Source organism: Pleurodeles waltl, chromosome 3_1 (genome assembly GCF_031143425.1).
Source record: "Pleurodeles waltl isolate 20211129_DDA chromosome 3_1, aPleWal1.hap1.20221129, whole genome shotgun sequence".
Lineage (NCBI taxonomy): Eukaryota > Metazoa > Chordata > Amphibia > Caudata > Salamandridae > Pleurodeles > Pleurodeles waltl.
In genome coordinates this window covers 1461758852-1461778294 of record NC_090440.1, presented here as the reverse complement: position 1 = coordinate 1461778294, position 19443 = coordinate 1461758852, and the positions used below count along the sequence as shown (strand labels likewise).

The window sequence follows — 19443 nt, the reverse complement described above, 5'->3', positions numbered from 1 at the left end:
ATCTCGCAGTAAATGTCTTGAGCGGGAGAATCCCTAATCTAAATTTAATAAAAAGGGTTCTAGTGTATGGAGGATTTATATTATTCATATAGGCCTCAAATTTAGGGCTGCATTTATGGTCCAAGAACTGCGCGGTCGGACTGCCATGAGTTTGTTTAGTCCAGATCTGCACCAAAATGTTCTCCCAGTAGCACCTGCTTATGCGCACTTTTGCTTCCTTGGTCAAGTTGTGAGGATCTCTCCATACCTCCTCCATTTTAAGAGTTTTACACATATCTCTGATGTATCTAAACCAGGGAATTTTTGATGCACAATCATCCATAAGGAGCTCGTCTCTTGCTATTTGGAAAGTGGAGAAACACTCAGAAGACCAAAGACGTACCCAGTACATAAGAGGTCTTAAAGCGATTTCATTGTGGACCTCATTTAGGGCTAAATCAAATCTAAGGGGTGTAAGAGGAGTGCTCATCGGGAGACGCCAAAAATTACGTATAAAGTGGTTTTCTACCATCGTCAAACACCTGGAGTTAGAATGCCCCCAAAGCTCGGCGCCGTAAATTGAAGCTGCCACTGCCGCTGCTTTGTAGACTGTAATGGCAGGTGAGATTTCCCCTTCCGAGATATTGGCGATTTCCTTCCCTATCACTGCTGACCTCTGTCTAAGGACTGTGAGGCTCTTCTCAATCTGCGCCGACCACTGTTGGTTGTCTGCTAGCCTGAGCCCCAGATAGTCGAATTGGCTAACTCTCTCTACCAAGTGGCCTGCTATGGTCATTGTCCCCCTAAATGATTTATGTGGATTAAAAGCCATGAACTTTGATTTGGTTGGATTTATTTCAAGTCCTCTAGTGGAGCAAAAGTTGTAAAAAGCATCAAGTTCATTTTGTAAGCCCATTGGAGTTCTTGAAATTAATAAGGTGTCGTCAGCAAACATTAAAGTGGGAACCGGAGCTCCTGCTAGCTTTGGAGCATCATGATTGCAGTGTAACAACGGGTCCACAGCACCATTAATAAAAAGATTGAACAATGTGGGGGCCAGGACACACCCCTGCCTAACCCCCCTATTAACAGGTATAGCTTCTGTTAAATCACCACTTTGAGACCAGCGTACCTGAGCATAAGTCCCCTCATGTAGGAACCTAATCAATCTTAATAGTTCACTATCTATTTGATAGCTCTTCAGAGCATTCCACAATAAGTCCCGTGGGACCATATCGAAAGCGGCTTTTAGGTCAATAAAAGCCACATACAAGTGGCTCTTATTAAGTGACAGGTATTTCCAGCAGAGAAGGTTAAATCTAAACGCTTGGTCAATTGTGCTCACTCCTTTCCTAAATCCTGCCTGGAAGTCGGAAAGGACGTGAGAATCCTCTATCCATGCCTGTAATCTGTTCAGTACCTGCTTACAAAATATTTTTTGGCTAACATCAATTAAGCTTATTGGCTTATAATTGGTTGGTTCTTCCCTAGGCCCTTTCTTAAAAATAGGGACTATGATTGATCCTTGCCACGTGGGGGGGAGTCCTCCACCCTTCAGTATCTCGTTGCTGAGCGCGTTTAAGTATAAGGACCAAGTTGTTGGTCGTGACAGGTATAAGTCGCCTGGGATGCCATCTAGCCCGGGAGCCTTCCCTTTGCGTACTGATTGGAGAGCCAAAGCTGTTTCTTTTAGAGAAAAGAGATCTAGGTCAAATTTTGGTGGTATCACTGTCTCATCAGTTGGTATGTGGGAGGAAGGAGACCCATTAAGTTTTAATAAAGGGACGGTAGTGCTGCTAGTTGGAGCCAATCTATATAAGTTGTTGAAATGTGAGACCCAAATTTCTGGCTGAATTACAGGGAAGTTCTCCGCAGTTCGGGAGCTGCTTTTGCCTGTCACTAATTTCCAGAATAATTTAAGATTCTTCTCTTGGAGTGCATCTACCAGCCCATTCCAATATTTTGTTTCCCACTCTGTGTTGGTGTTTTTTTGCACTGCTTTCTACTTAGCCCTTGATTCTCTTATCTCTTGACGATTCCCTATCTTCAATGCTCCCAATAACTGTATTTTAGCCTGACGGCAGGAGTTAGAAAACCACCTCAGCGTTCTTGTCCCAGCCTCTGTCCGCCTCCTTACTATCTGAAAGTGCGGTTTTAACCGATTGGTTAAAATACTGTGTAGGTTAATCAAATCCACCTGTACAAGATCAGTATGTTTCAAGGGTGAAAGTGTAGATATAACTATTTCATAAATTAATGACTGGAGATTTACATCATTTTCCACCAATTCCCATTTTACATTTTTGCAATCCTTCGTCATCGCTAGGGCGTTGCCCTTGACCCACTTTGTCAGTGTTTTACAAGCAAACAGGGTAGTGGAGAAGGTAGTACTCAGAGCTTGATGGTCACTGTCATTACGTGGAAGAGCGACCATATCAATGAGAGATTTCCAAAGTGCGTCATCTACTAAGACATAATCTAGGTAGCTTGAATATAGGCCTCGCTTATATGTAGGCTGCGCCGGGATGTCTGACTTCGTGTTCCCATTTGCAATTCTTAACCCCTTTACTTTTATTAGATCCTCCAATAAATCTAATGCTCCCCCTTTTTTCTTAATTATAGTCTGAACCGGCCCGGATCTATCCCATGAATCAGCAAACTGGGTCCCTTTTTGTTGGTGATCATCTCTGCAATTCAGTTGCATATTATAGTCTCCTGCGAGAATTAAGCCCTGCCCTCCTGGTAAGCAATTCAAAAGGTCTGTTAGTGTGCTTATCAAAATGGTCTGAGCCTTTTGGGGGCCAGGTCTAACATATATGTTTACAAATACTATACGGACAGGCCCCCTTGGGTTGCTAAATTCGACCTCAACAGCTAGTATATCCCTGATATGGGTTGTTAGCTCCCTCGCCTTTGGGAACAAGTCATGTTTTAACCAAGTTATCAAGCCCCCTGATGCCCTGCCAGATGGTGATGGAAGTGCGGGCTTCTGGAAGGTCCAGTAGCCTGCTCTATTAATCATGGCAGGGGTCCATGTCTCCTGCAATAAGATGACATGGTGTTGGTCTATAAGACTACACCAATCAGGGTTGGCTATTTTTTGGTGCAAACCTGCCACGTTCCATGATAGAAGCTTAACTGGTGGAGCGATTCCATCCCCCAACTCTTGTAAATCCTCTCTGTTCTCACTTGAGTAAGGCGTTACTCCACAATACATTTCCTCTACTTGATCACTACAATGTGCTCTTGGCTCTTCCCTTGGTGTACCCAATATCTGATTACTTATTGTACACAGATTGAAGGCCATTTTGCTTGGTATACCATCTCTCCCGTCCTTCACTATGGGGGCTTCACGTCAATCAATGGTCGAGGTTGGGCTACTCCAATGGTCCCTTCTTGATATACGTGTACTAGGGGACGATAAGGTTTTATATCTCTCTTTAAAGAACAGATTTGCCAAGGACTGGGGAATTGTTTGGGCAAGTGGCACCTGGGATGAAGTGCCTGGTCTCGATCCTTCATCAAGGGCCAGGAGGCCCTTTACTAGGCTCCGGCTGCTCAGTTTCAACCCTATGAGGTCTGTTCCTGTGCATTCTCTTGAGTATCTCTGGGCAGCGACTATATCGTCCCTTATAATAGATCTACACTTCTTTACCCCCCTTATCCAATGGATTAATTTGTTCTTCAGGGAATCTCCTTGTTCTTTTAGACCATTATTTAACTTGAGGACATTTATCATGTATACTTCATACTGGCTGTAATTGGTCTGACTTGCTAGGGCACTTCGCAGAGGACCTGTAGAGCTTTTATCTAAGGGTTTGTTTCTGTGCGCCTCCTGATTGGTCCCTTTTTTCTGATTTGTATCGCCTTTTTTTAAATCAACCACGACAGGAGGTACACTTCCTTCTCCATGGTAATTTTGTATTACCCCTCCAGCCCTGTTTCCCCTATACATTCCTGTTGTAAATGTCTCAACTTGTTGGATTTGTCTAGGTGAAGGGTTGTGCTAAAATTTAGACGGAGATTTCCTTATGCCCCCAATTGCGGCGAATATGCCGTCCAGCTTTTCATGTATCATATGGCTAAAGGATGTAAGGTACTCCCTGAGGGTCAGAATTTCAGCTCTTATTTGTACTAACTGGGCCTCAGCTGGGTGTTCACTCTTGGTAGCTAGATACATTAGTGGCTCCTCAGTTTCCCTTGAGGCACTTTCCTCTAAATCAGAAGTTGCCAAGGAGGCAAGCGGTAGAAAACGATTGTCACAATTTATGAGAGGTAGTACGTTACCCTGCTTGCTGGGCAAGCTCAGTTTGGGGCTCTCTACTGTATTTATTAAAACTTCTGATGGTGTGTTTTCTAGGTTTGATCCTTGCAGTAAAGGTAGCGGGGATTCTCTGTTTACAGGGGTAAAAAGGATTTTATGGCGTTGGTAGCGGGGGCAACCCGTTTTTTGGGGGGCTTTGAGGGTTTAGTAGCTAACAAGCTTTCCACCTCCTCTATTAAGTCATTAATTTGGGTCAATGTACAATTCTCAGCTGCATGACAAGGTACTTTCTTTGCCCCCCCAGCCCAGTGGAATTGCCGCTGGCTTTCCTTTTCCCCATCCTGATGGATTATTAAGAACCCTTTAGGAAGATTAGCACGTGGGAGGAAGCTAAGGGAGCACAGAAATGAATTTGTGGAAGGTGAATCCCACACCAAACGCCCAAGAAAAAAAAAAGTCTAATCTTTCAAATACTCAGTATAAAATTTGTGAGGATTTAGTCCCACTTCCAATGATTGCAAACAAAGAACCAACACTCTGTAATATGAGCACAATATCAAATGTATGAAAGTTTAGACCTACCCCAATAGCAATAAATAAATGCTACTCTTGTTGTTCACTTTACTTAATCAACAACATAAAATTAGACTTCAGACATTCAAATAACAAGACAATAAAGGGAAGCGGGAAAGCACTAACAAAAAAGCCCCCTGCTAGCTAAATAACTATACATTACGAAAACCTGGAGACATTGAGGGGAATATCGGGGGGGGGGCCCTGCCCTGCCTCTTCCTGGCAATGACGGGCCCGCCCTTGGCCCGGGCTTGGCCCAGGCGCGTCCCGCGAGCGGGAGCGCAAGTGATGAATTTTATGGGCTCCTGTGCAGCCCCGCCTCCCGGTAGAGTTGTTTTGCGCCTCCCGTAGAGCGGGAGCGCGAGTGATTAATTTTATGGGCTCCTGTGCAGCACCGCCTCCAAGTAGAGTCGTTTCACGCCTCCCGATTCAGAAACCCATTCAAAGCTGCTAATAGCATGATTAAACAAGTTTTGACTGCTAACTTGCTAAATTCAGGTTTTAGTTGATACCAGGATCTGTATGGAGTTTGCAGAGCATTAAGTAACTTGCCTAGATGAGTATTGGGAAGACACATTCTAAATAAGGTTTTCCTTGGAATTCCTATGTATGTGCCTGGCTTAGATAATTCTGGTAAGGTGGAGGATGAAGGTAATTTGACTTGGAGAAATGTTTGATTGTTTTACAGAGTATTCAAGAAGTCAGAGACAAACTAACATAAACCACTCTGAAACCGCCACCTGTGAATAAAAGTGTTTCATTGCTACAGACAGGTAGGTTCCCAAGTTTGGGGACCTAGTTCTGGAGAAAATCCATGACAAGCAAGCCTTTTATCCATCATGTAGGACATTCATTACTATTCTTGTGATGGAAGGTAACAGAATTGTTATTCTGCCTCCTCTGCCTGGTTCAAGGAGAAACAGAGAGGCGTCTACTGACCATGTTAAAAATAACTATAAGGCCAGTCCTCTACTACCGATTGCCGCAGACACCAAGAAGGATTCAGATTAGTGCCTCCCAGCCTCTCCCTACTCTAAATACCCTACTGTGGTTTTTCCACTCAGACGATGAGGACTACCAGGATGTAGGTTAGTTACCCATTTCCTCTGGTTTGGCCATGTGAGAAAGTTCTCCTACCATGCCTACTGTTTGTCTACAGGGAGGACCCACAAAAAAGTAGTTCGCTTAAGCCCCTTTGAATTGCTGTTTGGGTACCCTGTAAGAGGCCCCAAGTTGTGTGAATTAATTTCATGGATATGCATTGCAAAAAGCTTATTTTATTTGTGCTATATGACCAAAGAAAAAGTCTAAATAATGTTTTAATTGTGCAGAATGTTTGTGTTTCAACTATGCTAATTTAGTTTTTTAAATAAATGTTTTCAGTCTGGTTTTTAGGCTTGTTCACATGTGTGTGGTAAACCTGAAATAACCTTTTGAGGATTATAAATTGCACTGTTGATATACAAAGGCTCAGAGTAATTACGTAGCCAATACAATTTTTTATGGGAGAGTGCCCCAACTTACCTGAGTGCTGCGTTAGGGCTTGAGGTCGCAGGGGCAGCCCCTCCCCATCCCTCATTAGTGACTCTCTGGCCGGAAGGCTGGGGGGGTAGAAGTTCCAGGAAGTTCCGGAACCTTTACTTGCGACGACGCAGGGTGAGCATTGTGCAGCGGGGATAATGCAATCGCCTCTCCCCCTATCGCTATAGTCAGATGTATTTAGCCCATTTACAGTATTGTCCTTTTGATGCTTCGCGGCAGGGTGAGTGGCTGACGAGCGGATGAGCCAGTTCCGTCTGATCCATAACCTTTCACCACCAAAGGGCTCCTCTGTCAATGATGCAATCGACCCTGAGCTCTGTTCTGTGACTTATGCCTCTGCTGACAAAACCCTTAAAATTACGCAAGCTGGGCCCTGGGGCTTTATTATCGAAGGCTGATATTGAGTCCACCTTTAGGCTCTACCGGTTTACCCCAAAGATTACCATCTCTTGGGCTTCCAAATGGTGGCAAATATTTCTATGACAGGTGTTTGCCAAAGGGTTGCTCAGTGTCTTGTAATCATTTTGAACAATTCAGCTCTATGCTGCAGTGGTTATTCACTTACAAGACTGGTTATATGGACCTATCTGGACCTAATGCCCTACCTGGATGACTTTCTGATCATGGGTCTGTAAGCAAATGCCTCCTTGGAATGGTTACCCCCTGACTTTTTGCCTTTTGCTGATGCCAAGTTATGATTGAAAGTGTGCTGTGACCCTGCTAATCAGGCCCCAGCACCAGTGTTCTTTCCCTAAACTGTACCTTTGCTTCCACAATTGGCACAGCCCTGGAACTTAGATACGTCCCTTGTAAGTGGTACACCTGGTGCCAAGGGCCCTGATGCCAGGGAAGGTCTCTAAGGGCTGCAGCATGTCTTATGCCTCCCTGGGGACCCCTCACTCAGCACATGCACACTGCCTCACAGCTTGTGTGTGCTGGTGGGGAGAAAAGGACTAAGTCGACACGGCACTCCCCTCAGAGTGCCATGCCAACCTTACACTGCCTGTAGCATAGATAAGTCACCCCTCTACCAGGCCTTACAGCCCTAAGGCAGGGTGCACTATACCACAGGTGAGGACATATGTGCATGAGCACTATGTCCCTACAGTGTCTAAGCAAAACCTTAGACATTGTAAGTGCAGGATAGCCATAGGAGTAGATGGTCTGGGAGTTTGTCAAACACGAACTCCACAGTTCCATAATGGCTACACTGAAATGTGGGAAGTTTGGTATCAAACTTCTCAGCACAATAAATGCACACTGATGCCAGTGTGAAATTTATTGTAAAATGCACCCAGAGGGCATCTTAGAGATGCCTCCTGAATACCAATCCGACTTCTAGTGTTAGGCTGACCAGTTTCTGCCAGCCTGCCACAACCAGACGAGTTGCTGGCCACATGGGGAGAGTGCCTTTGTCACTCAGTGGCCAGGAACAAAGCCTGTACTGGGTGGAGGTGCTTCTGACCTCCCCCTGCAGGAACTGTCACAACTGGCGGTGAGCATCAAAGGATCGCCCGTTTTGTTACAGCACCACAGGGCATCCCAGCTAGTGGAGATGCCCCCCCTCTGGCCACTGCCCCCACTTTTGGTGGCAAAGCTGGAGATAATGGGAAAAACAAGGAGGAGTCACCCACCAGTCAGGACAGCCTCTAAGGTGTCCTGAGCTGAGGTGACCCCTGCCTTTAGAAATCCTCCATCTTAAGTTTGGAGGATTCCCCAAATAGGATTAGGGATGTGCCCCCCTCCCCTCAGGGAGGAGGCACAAAGATGGTGCAGCCACCCTCCAGGACAGCAGACATTGGCTACTGCCCTCCCAGACCTAAACACACCCCTAAATTTAGTAATTAGGGGCACCCAAGAACCCAGGAAATCAGATTCCTGCAACCTGAACTAAGAAGAAGGACTGCTGACCTGAAAGCCCTGCAGAGACGATGGAGACAACAACTGCTTTGGCCCCAGCCCTACCGGCCTGTCTCCTGACTCGAAAACCTGCAACAGTGACGCATCCAACAGGGACCAGCACCCTCTGAAGCCTCAGAGGCCTGCCCTGAACTTAAGGACCAAGAAACTCCCATGAGCAGCGGCTCTGCTCAGCAAACAGTAACAACCTTGCAACTTTTCTGCAACTTTCAAAGACCTCACTCTTCCTGTGCCGGAAGCGTGTGACTTCACCCTCTGCACCTGATGCCCCCGGCTCGAGATCCTGAGAACAAACACCACATGGAGAACTCCCAGGCAACTGCGACCTTGTGAGTAGCCCGAGACGACCCTCCTGGACCCCCACAGCGATGCATGCAGAGAGAATCCAGAGGCTCCCCCTGACCGCGACTGCCTGTGACAAGGGACCCGATGCCTGGAACAAGCACTGCACCCACAGCCCCCAGGACCAGAAGGAACCGAACCTCAGTGCAGGAGTGACCACCAGGAGACCCTCTGCCTAGCCCAGTTGGTGGCTGGCCCGAGAAGCCATCCTGTGCCCTGCCTGCACCGCCAGAGTGACCCCGGATCCCTCCATTGATTTCTATCGAAAACCTGACGCCTGCTTTGCACCCTGCACCCGGCCGCCCCTGTGCCACTGAGGGTGTGTTTTGTGTGCCTACTTGTGTCCCCCCCCCAGTGCTCTACAAAACACCCCTGGTCTGCCCCCCGAGGATGCAGGTGCTTACCTGCTGGCAGACCAGAACCGGAGCACCCCTGTTCTCCATAGGCGCCTATGTGTTTTGGGCACCTCTTTGACCTCTGTACCTGACCGACTCTGAGCTGCTGGTATGGAAACTTTGGGGTTACCTTGAACCGCCAACGGTGGGCTGCCTATGCTCAAGAACTGAGACTTGGCAGTGTCTTACTTACCGCACAATCTAACCAATACTTACCTCCCCCAGGAACTGTTGATTTTTGCACTGTCTACTTTTAAAATAGCTTATTGCCATTTTAACAAAAACTGTATATGTTATTTCTCTAATTCAAAGTTCCTAACTTACCTATGTGGAGTACTTTTGCATTTTATGCATTTACTTCAAATCTTGAACTTGTGGTTCTAAAAATAAATTAAGAAAATATATTTTTCTATATAAAAACTATTGGCCTGGAGTTAAGTCTTTGAGTGTGTGTTCCTTATTTATTGCCTGTTTGTGTACAATAAATGCTTAACACTACCCTCTGATAAGCCTACTGCTTGACCACACTACCACAAAATAGAGCATTAGAATTATCTAACTTTGCCACTATCTTACCTCTAAGGGGAACCTTTGGACACTGTGCACATTATCTCTTACTTTGAGATAGTATATACAGAGCCAACTTCCTACAGGGTCCACCTGATTTCCAGACCTACCATTGGGCTTTGGGAGAACTGATTGCGCTATTTTGCAATCTGAGGCTCCCACTTGCACCAGACAAGACAGATGGCCCAACTACTTGTTTGTCTTTCCTGGGTATTGAGGTCGATACTGTGGCCGGCGAGTGCAGACTGCTTCCAGAAAAGGTCTGGGCCTTTACACAGACTATTGATGTCACCATTTCACAGAAAAAGGTAACCTTGCATGAACTGCAGGTTTTAGTGGGCCAACTTAACTTTGCACTCTGCATAATCCCCATGGTGCGCCACTTCTCTAGATCAATCGCTAGGGCAATGGCAGGTCTTACACATAGGAACCACCATGTCAGATTGCACTCTGAAGTAAGGGATGACCTGATGATATGGCTGGATTTCCTTCAGCAATTTAACTAAGCAATGGTCTGGCCATCATCACCTATGTCTAGAGAGTCATTGGGATTGTTAACTGATGTGGCTGGAAGCATTGGTTTTGCTGCCATAATAAATGGGGCATCTGTGGTGCAGGGCAGACTGGTCAGTCTAGTGGCATGAGGTGGGCCTAACAAAGAATGTGTCATTCCTAGAGCTGTTCCACATAGTGGTGGCTGTCACCATTTGGTTGCCTGTTTTCCAGAAAAATTCAATGGTATTTTGGTCGAACAATATGACAGTGGTTCAGGCAATTAAGAAACAGGGGGCCACTTGCCAGCAGGTCTAGAGACTACTAAAACAGTTGGTCTTGCTTCGTCTGTGTTTAAGGCTAGGCACGTACCGGCTGTATACAATCAGGCGGCTGATATTTTGTCTCGCTCAAAGTTGCAGGAATTCTGGTAGTGTCACCCACATGCGGCCGAGCAGACGACAGAGTTCCCATCGTCTCTGTGGAGAATTGGACCCCGCACTACCAGATTTAGTGGCAGCATCCTTGATCGAGCGCACACGAGGTACATACCAGAAGTGCTTCAGGACTTACAGAACCTTTTTGGAAAGGCAAGGGGTGGTTGAGGCATTTTCGCCTACTTCAGTTTGCATGTTCTTGGGTTGTCTAAGATCTCAGTGCAAACCAGTGTGTTATGCTAGGGCTCATTTGGCGGCCATCAATTTTTTTGTGAAGATGATGGGATGCTAGGATGTAGGCAATTGCTTTGTGGTGAAGAAAGCTTTGGCTGGCTGCTCCAGGTTAGAGGGTGCAATTAGTGATAAGAGGAGACCCATTGACGCACGGGTGCTAGGCGCCATGTTACATAGCCTCCATTTGGTATGCGGATGAGCTTACAAGGTTGCATTGCTTCGTGCTGTATTCTCTGTGGCCTTCTATGGGGCCTTCAGGGTTGGCGAGTTGGTTGGTTCCTCCAAAAGTATTTGCTCAGGCTCTTGCAAAGGGCAGACATACAGCTGCACCCTGATAGGATGACCCTTAGGCTCAGGAGGTCCAAAACTGATTAGGCTGGCAAAGGCACTGCAGTTGAGCTCTGTGTGGCACATGGCTCAGACCTGTGCCCAGTAGGGAGCATGAGGCATACCTTTCTGTAAGGCCTGCGGAGCAAGCCTCCACTCTGTCAATTCATGTGAATGGGGACTGCTTGTTGTGGTACCATTTTGTGATGTTTTTTCGCTCAGCTCTTACTACCATTGGTGTTGACCCTGAAGGTTACTCCTTCCATTCATTTAGAATTGGGGTGGAAACTGTAGCGGCAACGGCTGGTTTATTGTCATTTGATGTCAAGTGAATTGGGCTGTGGTTGTCATCCCGCTTGAAGCACTACATCCCCCCTGAGTTGCTGTGATTGCCCAATCGCCCCAATTTAACCAAAGGTATGGCTCTATGGTGCTCTGCTATTCACTCTCTACTTTCTCTTTCAGCATGCCTTCCAAGGTTGTCTTGGTCCTCAGTAACTACTTTGTGCAACGAGTTGCCTACTGTGTGCAACTGCGTAGTAGACAGAAGCCGGCCAGGCGGAGGATGTCTATTTTCGATGGTGGGGAGTTGGGGGCCTCAAGATCAGTCATCCACGCCGAATCGTAAGGGATATGCGGGGTCGCGCGCGACTGCAGTTCCAGCACCTGATCATCATCCATATTGGTGGGAATAACATGGTGAACTTGGGGCGTAGGGCAGTAAGAGAAGCCCTGTTATGGGAATTTGATTGTTTGGTTAAGGTTTTCCCTGATGCAGTCATTGCCTAGTCCCACCTGATACATGGAGTCCGGAGCTACAATCTATGGCCATGAATGTCCCAGTCCGGCGTCTTAATGCTGAAATGGCCAAACTGTGCCCAGGGTGGAGACATCTGGGGAATGTTCCTCACAAACTGATTAGAGGGGATCTCCTATTTCACCAAGACGGGGCTCACTTGTCAGATGAAGGTACCAATGTGTTTATTGATGGCATCTGGGCCTTCGCTCAGCAACTCTTTTCTGGTGGGAGTGCGGGGAGAAGGGACGGTTGACCCTGGTTGCCCCTAGTGGGAGTCCAACAGCCAGGCCGAGGGCAGCACTGATGCAGGAAGGACAGTAATCTGAATCCTGAGGAGTAATGTTCACACCAGCTGGGGGAACAAAGGGTGCACCAATAGACAATGAGGGCCTGGGGCTCCAGGCTCTCGTCTCAGTTGTGGACCCTTGTGGGCAGCCTAGTATTGGAGGGGCGGTCCCCAGGTATGCGAACAAGGTCACTGAGAGGTGGGATCGCCCTTCAAGGGATGCAGGTGGGAGGCGCCTGCGTGGTTTTCCAGGGATGGATGAAGTTTGGCTTATACCTTAGTGCTGGAAGTCTTCATAAGAGTGTGATTGATAACAATGTGGGCACTGTTCAATGTAAATCTGAGGGAACAGTACAACTGGAAGTCTAAAAAACTGTAATTATGAGGTGAATTTTTGAATTTTTCAAACTGTCTATTAGCTGATTTAGGATATTCTGTATTCTTGTTATGTTTTGAATTACGGTTTTGATAAGGTAATGTAATAAATGTAATGCTTATGCGGATATTTGTAATAAATAAGGGCCTCTTCCCAAACACCGATTGTTGCCTGTCATTGAATCGTGGGCTTGAGGGATAGGGAGGGTTGCCTCATTGGGGGATTCCAGGTCCTAGGAGTCTACGGTGCAGGGGGTTTTCTGTGTCTCTATAATGTACGGATCCCTGTCCCCATCTCCTAACAGGATCACTTCCCATTGTATGACAGAAACCCTGGCAGTGCATCGGCGTCTTTGGACGTTATTGTTTTGAGAAAACACGTGAAGCTGCTGAGCAAAGCTATTAAAGAAGCTGCGTGACCCGAAAAGTATAGTGGAAACACACCAGCCTACCCAAGGATCGTATAGGAGTCAGAATAATTTTTATTTAAAACTGATTTGACTGGGCAGCATCTTGTAACAGTTCAGGATGGATATGATGTAAGAACGGTTTGAAAGTCATTAGTCAATCTTATTCATGATCTAATCCTGCTGAGGACTCCGGAGCGGTGCAAGAAAGTCGTCAGCCTGCCACCATCTTTTCTTCAGCCAACACTTCCGGAGCGTGATACACTCAGGAACCAATGTTCCTGTCCCACTATGCACCATGCCCCAAGCACCTTCCCAAAAATGACCTGCAGGAGACTCCATGCCCACACCTATCATGCTGTATTTAGCTTCTTTCCAGCTTTCACCAATGCTACTATCCTAAAGTACTTTAAAACTATGATTTATAGGGCGTGGCTTGGGGTGTCAAGATGGCCGTCGCACTCTGAGAGTGCTCCAGACCCCTCTGTCATCCGCCACAGAATCATGCCGCATCACCTGCCTGCTCACCCACACAAACAGTGACCAGTTGGTGCTGGCCCCCTCCTTGCGTGTCTGGGGGTCGGGGATCCCGCTGAGCCGGCAAAGATGCAGCCACACTGAACGGACCCACGGCCTGATGGATGGCCTGCTTTCTGTGCTGCCTCTTCAACGGCCCTTCACCCTTGCAGCGAGCAGGCCCGGGGCTGGATGCATCACCCGCCTGCTGCCCCCACGAACGGGGACCGGTTGGTGTTGTGGCCACCTCCTTGTGTGCCTGGGTATTCGGGGGTCCAGCCGGGCAGGTGGCAAGGATGCAGCCTTGCGGATCTGACCTGCATCCTACTGGACGGCCCGCCTTCTGTGCTGCCTCATCACCGGCCCTCCACCCTCACTGGAGCCTCCAAGGCCTCGCTGGGCCTCTGAAATCATTGTGGAGTGGTGGGGGTAGTCCCAGTGGAGCGCGACAGTGCACTATAGGCCTTGGAAAGGGGCCCCTGCTGCCTGGAACACTACGACGAGGCAGCCAAGGCCCTTCGCTCCGTAGATGCCGCACTGCATCCTAATCTGCCCCGATAGCGGCTCGCCATAAGATGAGAGCGCGGCCTGGAGCTGCTGAGATGCAAAGGAGACCGGGGTGCTGAGGAGACCAGGCACTTGGAATGAGAAGACAAACAGGAGGTTAATCAGCGACTGTGGGGTACAAGAACACCCAGTGGACCTACTTGGTGGCTCATCCATCACTGGTGAGATGCGCGCGGCACACTCAGAGCCTCTCCGCTTGCCTGGACTGAGACAGTGAAGAACCTCAGGCGCACCGCTGCCTAAGACCAGGGAATACCGTAATGGTGCACTGAGATAAATAAGGGCCGAAGGGGCCACAGGGAGGTATGTGGGCAGCTCAGGGAGCTCTGATTCTGCCCGTTTTAGATCTGCAGAGAGGGCAATAGAACCAGTGGGAGGCTGGGACAATGGCTTCTCTGCCCCTGGTTCACATCGAACCCACTGCGCAGTCAACTACTCTGATGCAACCACAACCAACCCGCCATGGAAAAGGAGAAACGGATGCCGCCATCATCGTCTCAGGCCTGTATAGATAAATCCACTACACCGGCTAGTGAGAACATGGCGGAGGGGCCCAGTGCAACAGGAGGCACTGCAAAAATCCTACAAGCCCTCCAGTCCTCACAAACGGCAGTTGAACATAAAATTAGGGAAGGAAGAGTCAACATGGCTTTACTGTGACAAGACCATTAAAACACTATGATGCGTATCACTGAAACAGAAGAATGCATCTCCACAGTGGAGGATGAAGTCCAGGAATTGAAGACAAAAGATCGCAATACAACAACCTATGCTTCATTGGCTTTCCAGAAGGAACTGAGGGCTCCTGCACTGGTGACTTTCTTCTGACTTGGCTTAAGACATGGATGCCCTCCAACAAACTGTCTCCATGGTTCACTGTGGAGTATGCCCACATGGTGCTTACAGCGAGACCACCCCTGGGTGCTGCCCCCAAGCCTCTGATAGACTTTTTCCTTAACTTTCGCAATCGTGACTGCATCTTGACAGAAGCTATTTTCCAGACTATTCTCATGAAATCCAAACAAAAAGACGCTCTTATGATCAAGTGAAACAGAAACTGAAAGCCTTCCACTTAAAATACATGCTTCGTTTTCCTGGGCCCCTTAAGGTCCTGCACGAGGGAAAGGCCCACTTCTTTGATATGCCTGAATCAGCATGGGAATGGGCAACTGAAGAAAGGCTGCTCCTCCCATGTCCGGCGACGATGAGTCCTCCTGGCTGGTCCTCGGCTCCTGGACCTAGGACAACTACATGAGAGGATGTTCGCCCTGAACGCTCCCGCACTCGATCCCACAGAAGGGGTGGAAACCGCCTCATCTGTCTAACTCACCAGGCCCCGGCTCCACGGATCCACACCAAGCTGAAACACCTTGCAGCCCGACCCGGCCGACCCAGCTCCCTTCGCCTGAGGGGGAAAGACTAAACCAATCACCATTAATCTGAATGAATTTGGGGGCTCAAGATAACGACTGCTGAGCTCAGCGGACGGAACAGCCATAAAGATCCTGCTTCCTGGAGGGGTTCAGCACTCATGTTTTTGCTCTTTTCTTTTCAAGTTATTTTAGCAGTTATTGAAGGGTGACAGATGCTTCTCTGGCTGGGGAGTGAGGTGTGGGGAGGGGGGACTGTTGAGGGATGCACAGTTAGATATCTTTTGTTTATTATGTTGTTGTCACGTGGCACCAAACACACAGGATCCAGGCACAAGCTCATACGTATACCATAGGTCCCTTCTCTAGGCCCCAGGGACTCTTCATTTGAGGGCTCACCTGGGCTTTACTCTTTAATTCCTCAGTCTCATGGCTCCACACACCATAATATCATGGCATGTCAAATCAAAAGGGCTCCTGTCCTATTATACTCCCAGCGTCTACGTCCTTTGATTCTACTCCTTCAAGAAACACACCTAATGGGATCTAACTGCCCAATCCTTGCCTGATACGGCTTCAACAGGGTTCATCATGCTGGCTTCACACATGAAGCCAGGGGAGTTGCAATACTCCTCCATCGCACCTACCCGGTGGTGGTACACTGAACGTTGCTGGATCACCACGGGCAGTTTATTGCCCTAACAGGAATGGTATAGGGACAGCCCATCAACCTTCTTAGTATATACGCCCCTCCTACAGGGTTGGAAACATCCTCACTACACTGACAGACATAATTGCCCAGATGCCCTTAGGCCCCACCATCATAGGGGATGACATGAATACCATTATTGATCTAGATGTGGACATTATGGACCCCCCTTCACAATCCAGATGCAATTGTTCTGCTCTTCTCAACAAATGGTTACGTAACCTTGGTCTATGTGACTGTTGGCACACTTGGCATCCTCGCTCCCAGCAGTATACCCATACTTCAGCGGCCCATCACACACACGCTCGCATAGACATGCTCATTATGCCGGCCACTGACCTTCATTTGCTCACCCAGGGGCAGATACTGGTGCGGGGTATCTCGGACCATGCACCAATGTTCCTGACCACTGGCTCCCCAGATGCCTCTCGGAGACCGATAAGGCACCTTAATGCCTGGGTTCTACAGGATGCAACTTACTCGGCCGCTGTCGATGTTGAAATTGAACATTACTTTTGTAAGAACATGGGTTGCGTCCACTCCTAGGTAATGCTATGGGCAGGGGGTAAGGCGGCTATCCGGGGCCATGCTAAGGCTCTCCTGTGCTTATTGTAGTCCTCCAAATATCCCATCCCCCTTCCAGGTCATGCGCGCATACCGGCCCATCTTCCTAATAAATGGCAAAATTAAAATATTCGCTGCTATCTTAGCCAATCGCATTAAGAAGGTCATACGCCACTTGGTTCACCCCGATCAGTGTGGCTTCATACCCACTCGGGGGACTCCACACTGTCTAAGGAAACTACACGTCGCTTTGGCACACCTACGGAGCATTGGTTCCCCACTGGCATTACTATTGATAGATATTGAGAAGGCGTTTGATCTGTAGACTGGGGATATCTTGACTCTGTCCTCGAGAAAAAGGGTCTGGGAGGCACCTTCCGCCGTATGGTGCAACTTCTTTATCAGATACCAACTGCCAGGGTCCTTGTCAATGGAGTATTATCAGAGTCCTTTCCCGTGGGGAGGGGGACGCAGCTCTGTTGTCCGCTGTCCCCTCTCCTCTTCGCCCTGGCCATAGAACCCCTGGCATATTTGATTCGTCAGGATGCCTTCCTCACGGGATGAAGGTGGATGGGGGGTGAGGAGGACCGCATCGCCTCTATGCCGACAATGTCCTCCCATACTTATCACATCCAGCAGTGAGCGGTCCCAGGTGCCTTTACCTACTTAGGGTTTTCGAGGAAGCATTGGGTCGCCGAGTGAACCACCAGAAATCCCACCCCAAAAGTTTGCAAGGAGACAGCAGTTAGCCTGCATTGCCTCCAGAGGGACAAATCTTAGGAAGTAGGTCGAAAAATAAAAAGTGATGGACATTAATGACAATGTAGAGCGTGCCAGTCACAACAGGATGTGCATTAATTACACGGCGATGGGCACTGATGAAAAATGTATTGATAGTATTTTAAAGTGCACTCACTTTAACGGGGAGTGCAATGGCTGAAATAGCAATTGCACTGGTCGGTATAGGAAATGCGGTAGTGGTCTGGAATATCGAGTATGAAAGATCGTGCTATTCAAATATCAGCCAATAGCCAAAATATCCAGGCGGAAAATATCGAAAGGTTGATATTGATTTCTTATATCTAACAGCACACATATGTACATTGAATATATATGTTCCCCAGGTACTTCGATGAGGAGTTAGGAAGAGCAAACCTATACCCCCGCTGTGCAATTATCTGTAGATATTTTTCCCCTTAATATGTTGACTACATATTAAGGTACAACGATATTCTATACTCGATATTTAGTACTGTAATCGGAAAGGCACTGATCACAATACAAAGTGCACTCATTGCATCGAAAAGTACACTGACTCGGACTTAAAGTGCATTGGACACACTGCAAAGTGCACTGAGTTATACATGCACTGAGCACAAAACCATTATGACAGTGTGCGCGATTTAGGTACCACGAACCAATCAATACGAAGAGCACAGATTACAATGAGAAGTGTATCTGCCACAGTTAGTAGCACTTTATAAAGAAAAGTGCACTGATCACAGTGAGAAATGTATAAAGTGCAAAGAAATGCAGACATGTATTGTGCTTCCTCAGCTGTGACGTCGTAAAAAGTTATTCTACCATTTACTGGAGAACAACGATTGACATTACAAAGCCCACAATCTGTTTGCATAGCAAAATGAAGGCTAGAAACCAATATTTGAAAACTCTGCACACAAACGATTCATTTGTGGCATGTAATGCACACACCGTAAAAAGTAACAAACTAGAATAACAGGCCATGCGCGTCTGCGTAGGCTAACACTACATAATGCTACAGTCATAGACAGACTGCATCTTGCACTAACTGACAGTAAACCTGTTTATAATACTACTACAACAAACGTAAAGAAACGTAACAAAAACTCTGTCCTGTTTTAAATTGAACAGAATATACTTTGAGGAACAGAAATTTGAACTTCTACCATCTGCAACATTAGCTATTTTTTTTACTAGAAATCTAACAGGGACCAGAATGCACACACATTTACTTGTACACTAACATTCTGGATAGCATAAATAACACTGGGGTTGATGCAGTTATGATCCAACATTTATACTAACTGATCAGTGCAAAAATATTAGTTTGTACCGGACAAAAGGTCAAAACTTCAGTGAAGGTATTTGTACAGAATTACACCGGAAACAGCGCCTTTCCACTTGTAATATCCTTGTCAAGTGCAAGAAACAACGGTGCGACAGAGACCCGATTGTTACAGTAAAAAATGTGTTTAAAAAAAATAAAATGTTTTTACCTCTTTAAGGTCAGGCCAATCCCTCGGAAGAATATGGCTATGAATGTCGATTTTCATCTTGGAAGTTTAAGCCCTGTGCTAGACGTGAGTAACAGGCCCGCGCTCCAACTACCTTGATTGCAGTCAAACGTCAAGGCTATACATGAACGTGGGCTTCTGGTTAACGTCAGTGAGGATGAACAGAAGGTGGCCAGTCAGCAACTAGAACGGTCCACTGCCTTTTCACTTAGCCCGCCTCAAGTTCAAAGTACAAACAGCTGAAATAGCTTTCGGTTCAGAGCCGGTGAGTCTACAATGGTGCGCAGAATGCAAAGCACACAGTGACCTGTATTTCATGTTATTGTGCAGATTACAACATTGAGCTGTATATTAACATGAACACAAGCCCCTGCAGCGCAACTTTTCTTAAACCAGGTACTACTGCAAACACACTGAAGTGCCAGGGACCTCTTTTATTTGATCCTTGTTATTCGAGGTGTGGCAGTCATGCAGTCAAGGCTTCCTCTTTTCGATTGGCGAG

The 19443-nt window shown here is 47.3% G+C and overlaps 1 protein-coding gene across 1 annotated transcript in view; it reads right to left on the bottom strand.

Annotated features, from left to right (window-relative positions):
* Positions 1 to 19078, bottom strand: part of ACMSD (aminocarboxymuconate semialdehyde decarboxylase) — a 739737-nt gene extending 720659 nt beyond the window's left edge. Inside the window, exon 1 of the mRNA XM_069221357.1 lies at positions 18924 to 19078. Coding sequence (XP_069077458.1) covers positions 18924 to 18980 — 57 coding nt within the window. The 5' untranslated portion in view covers positions 18981 to 19078. The remainder of the gene's footprint in view (positions 1 to 18923) is intronic.
* Positions 19079 to 19443: the final 365 nt, after the last annotated feature.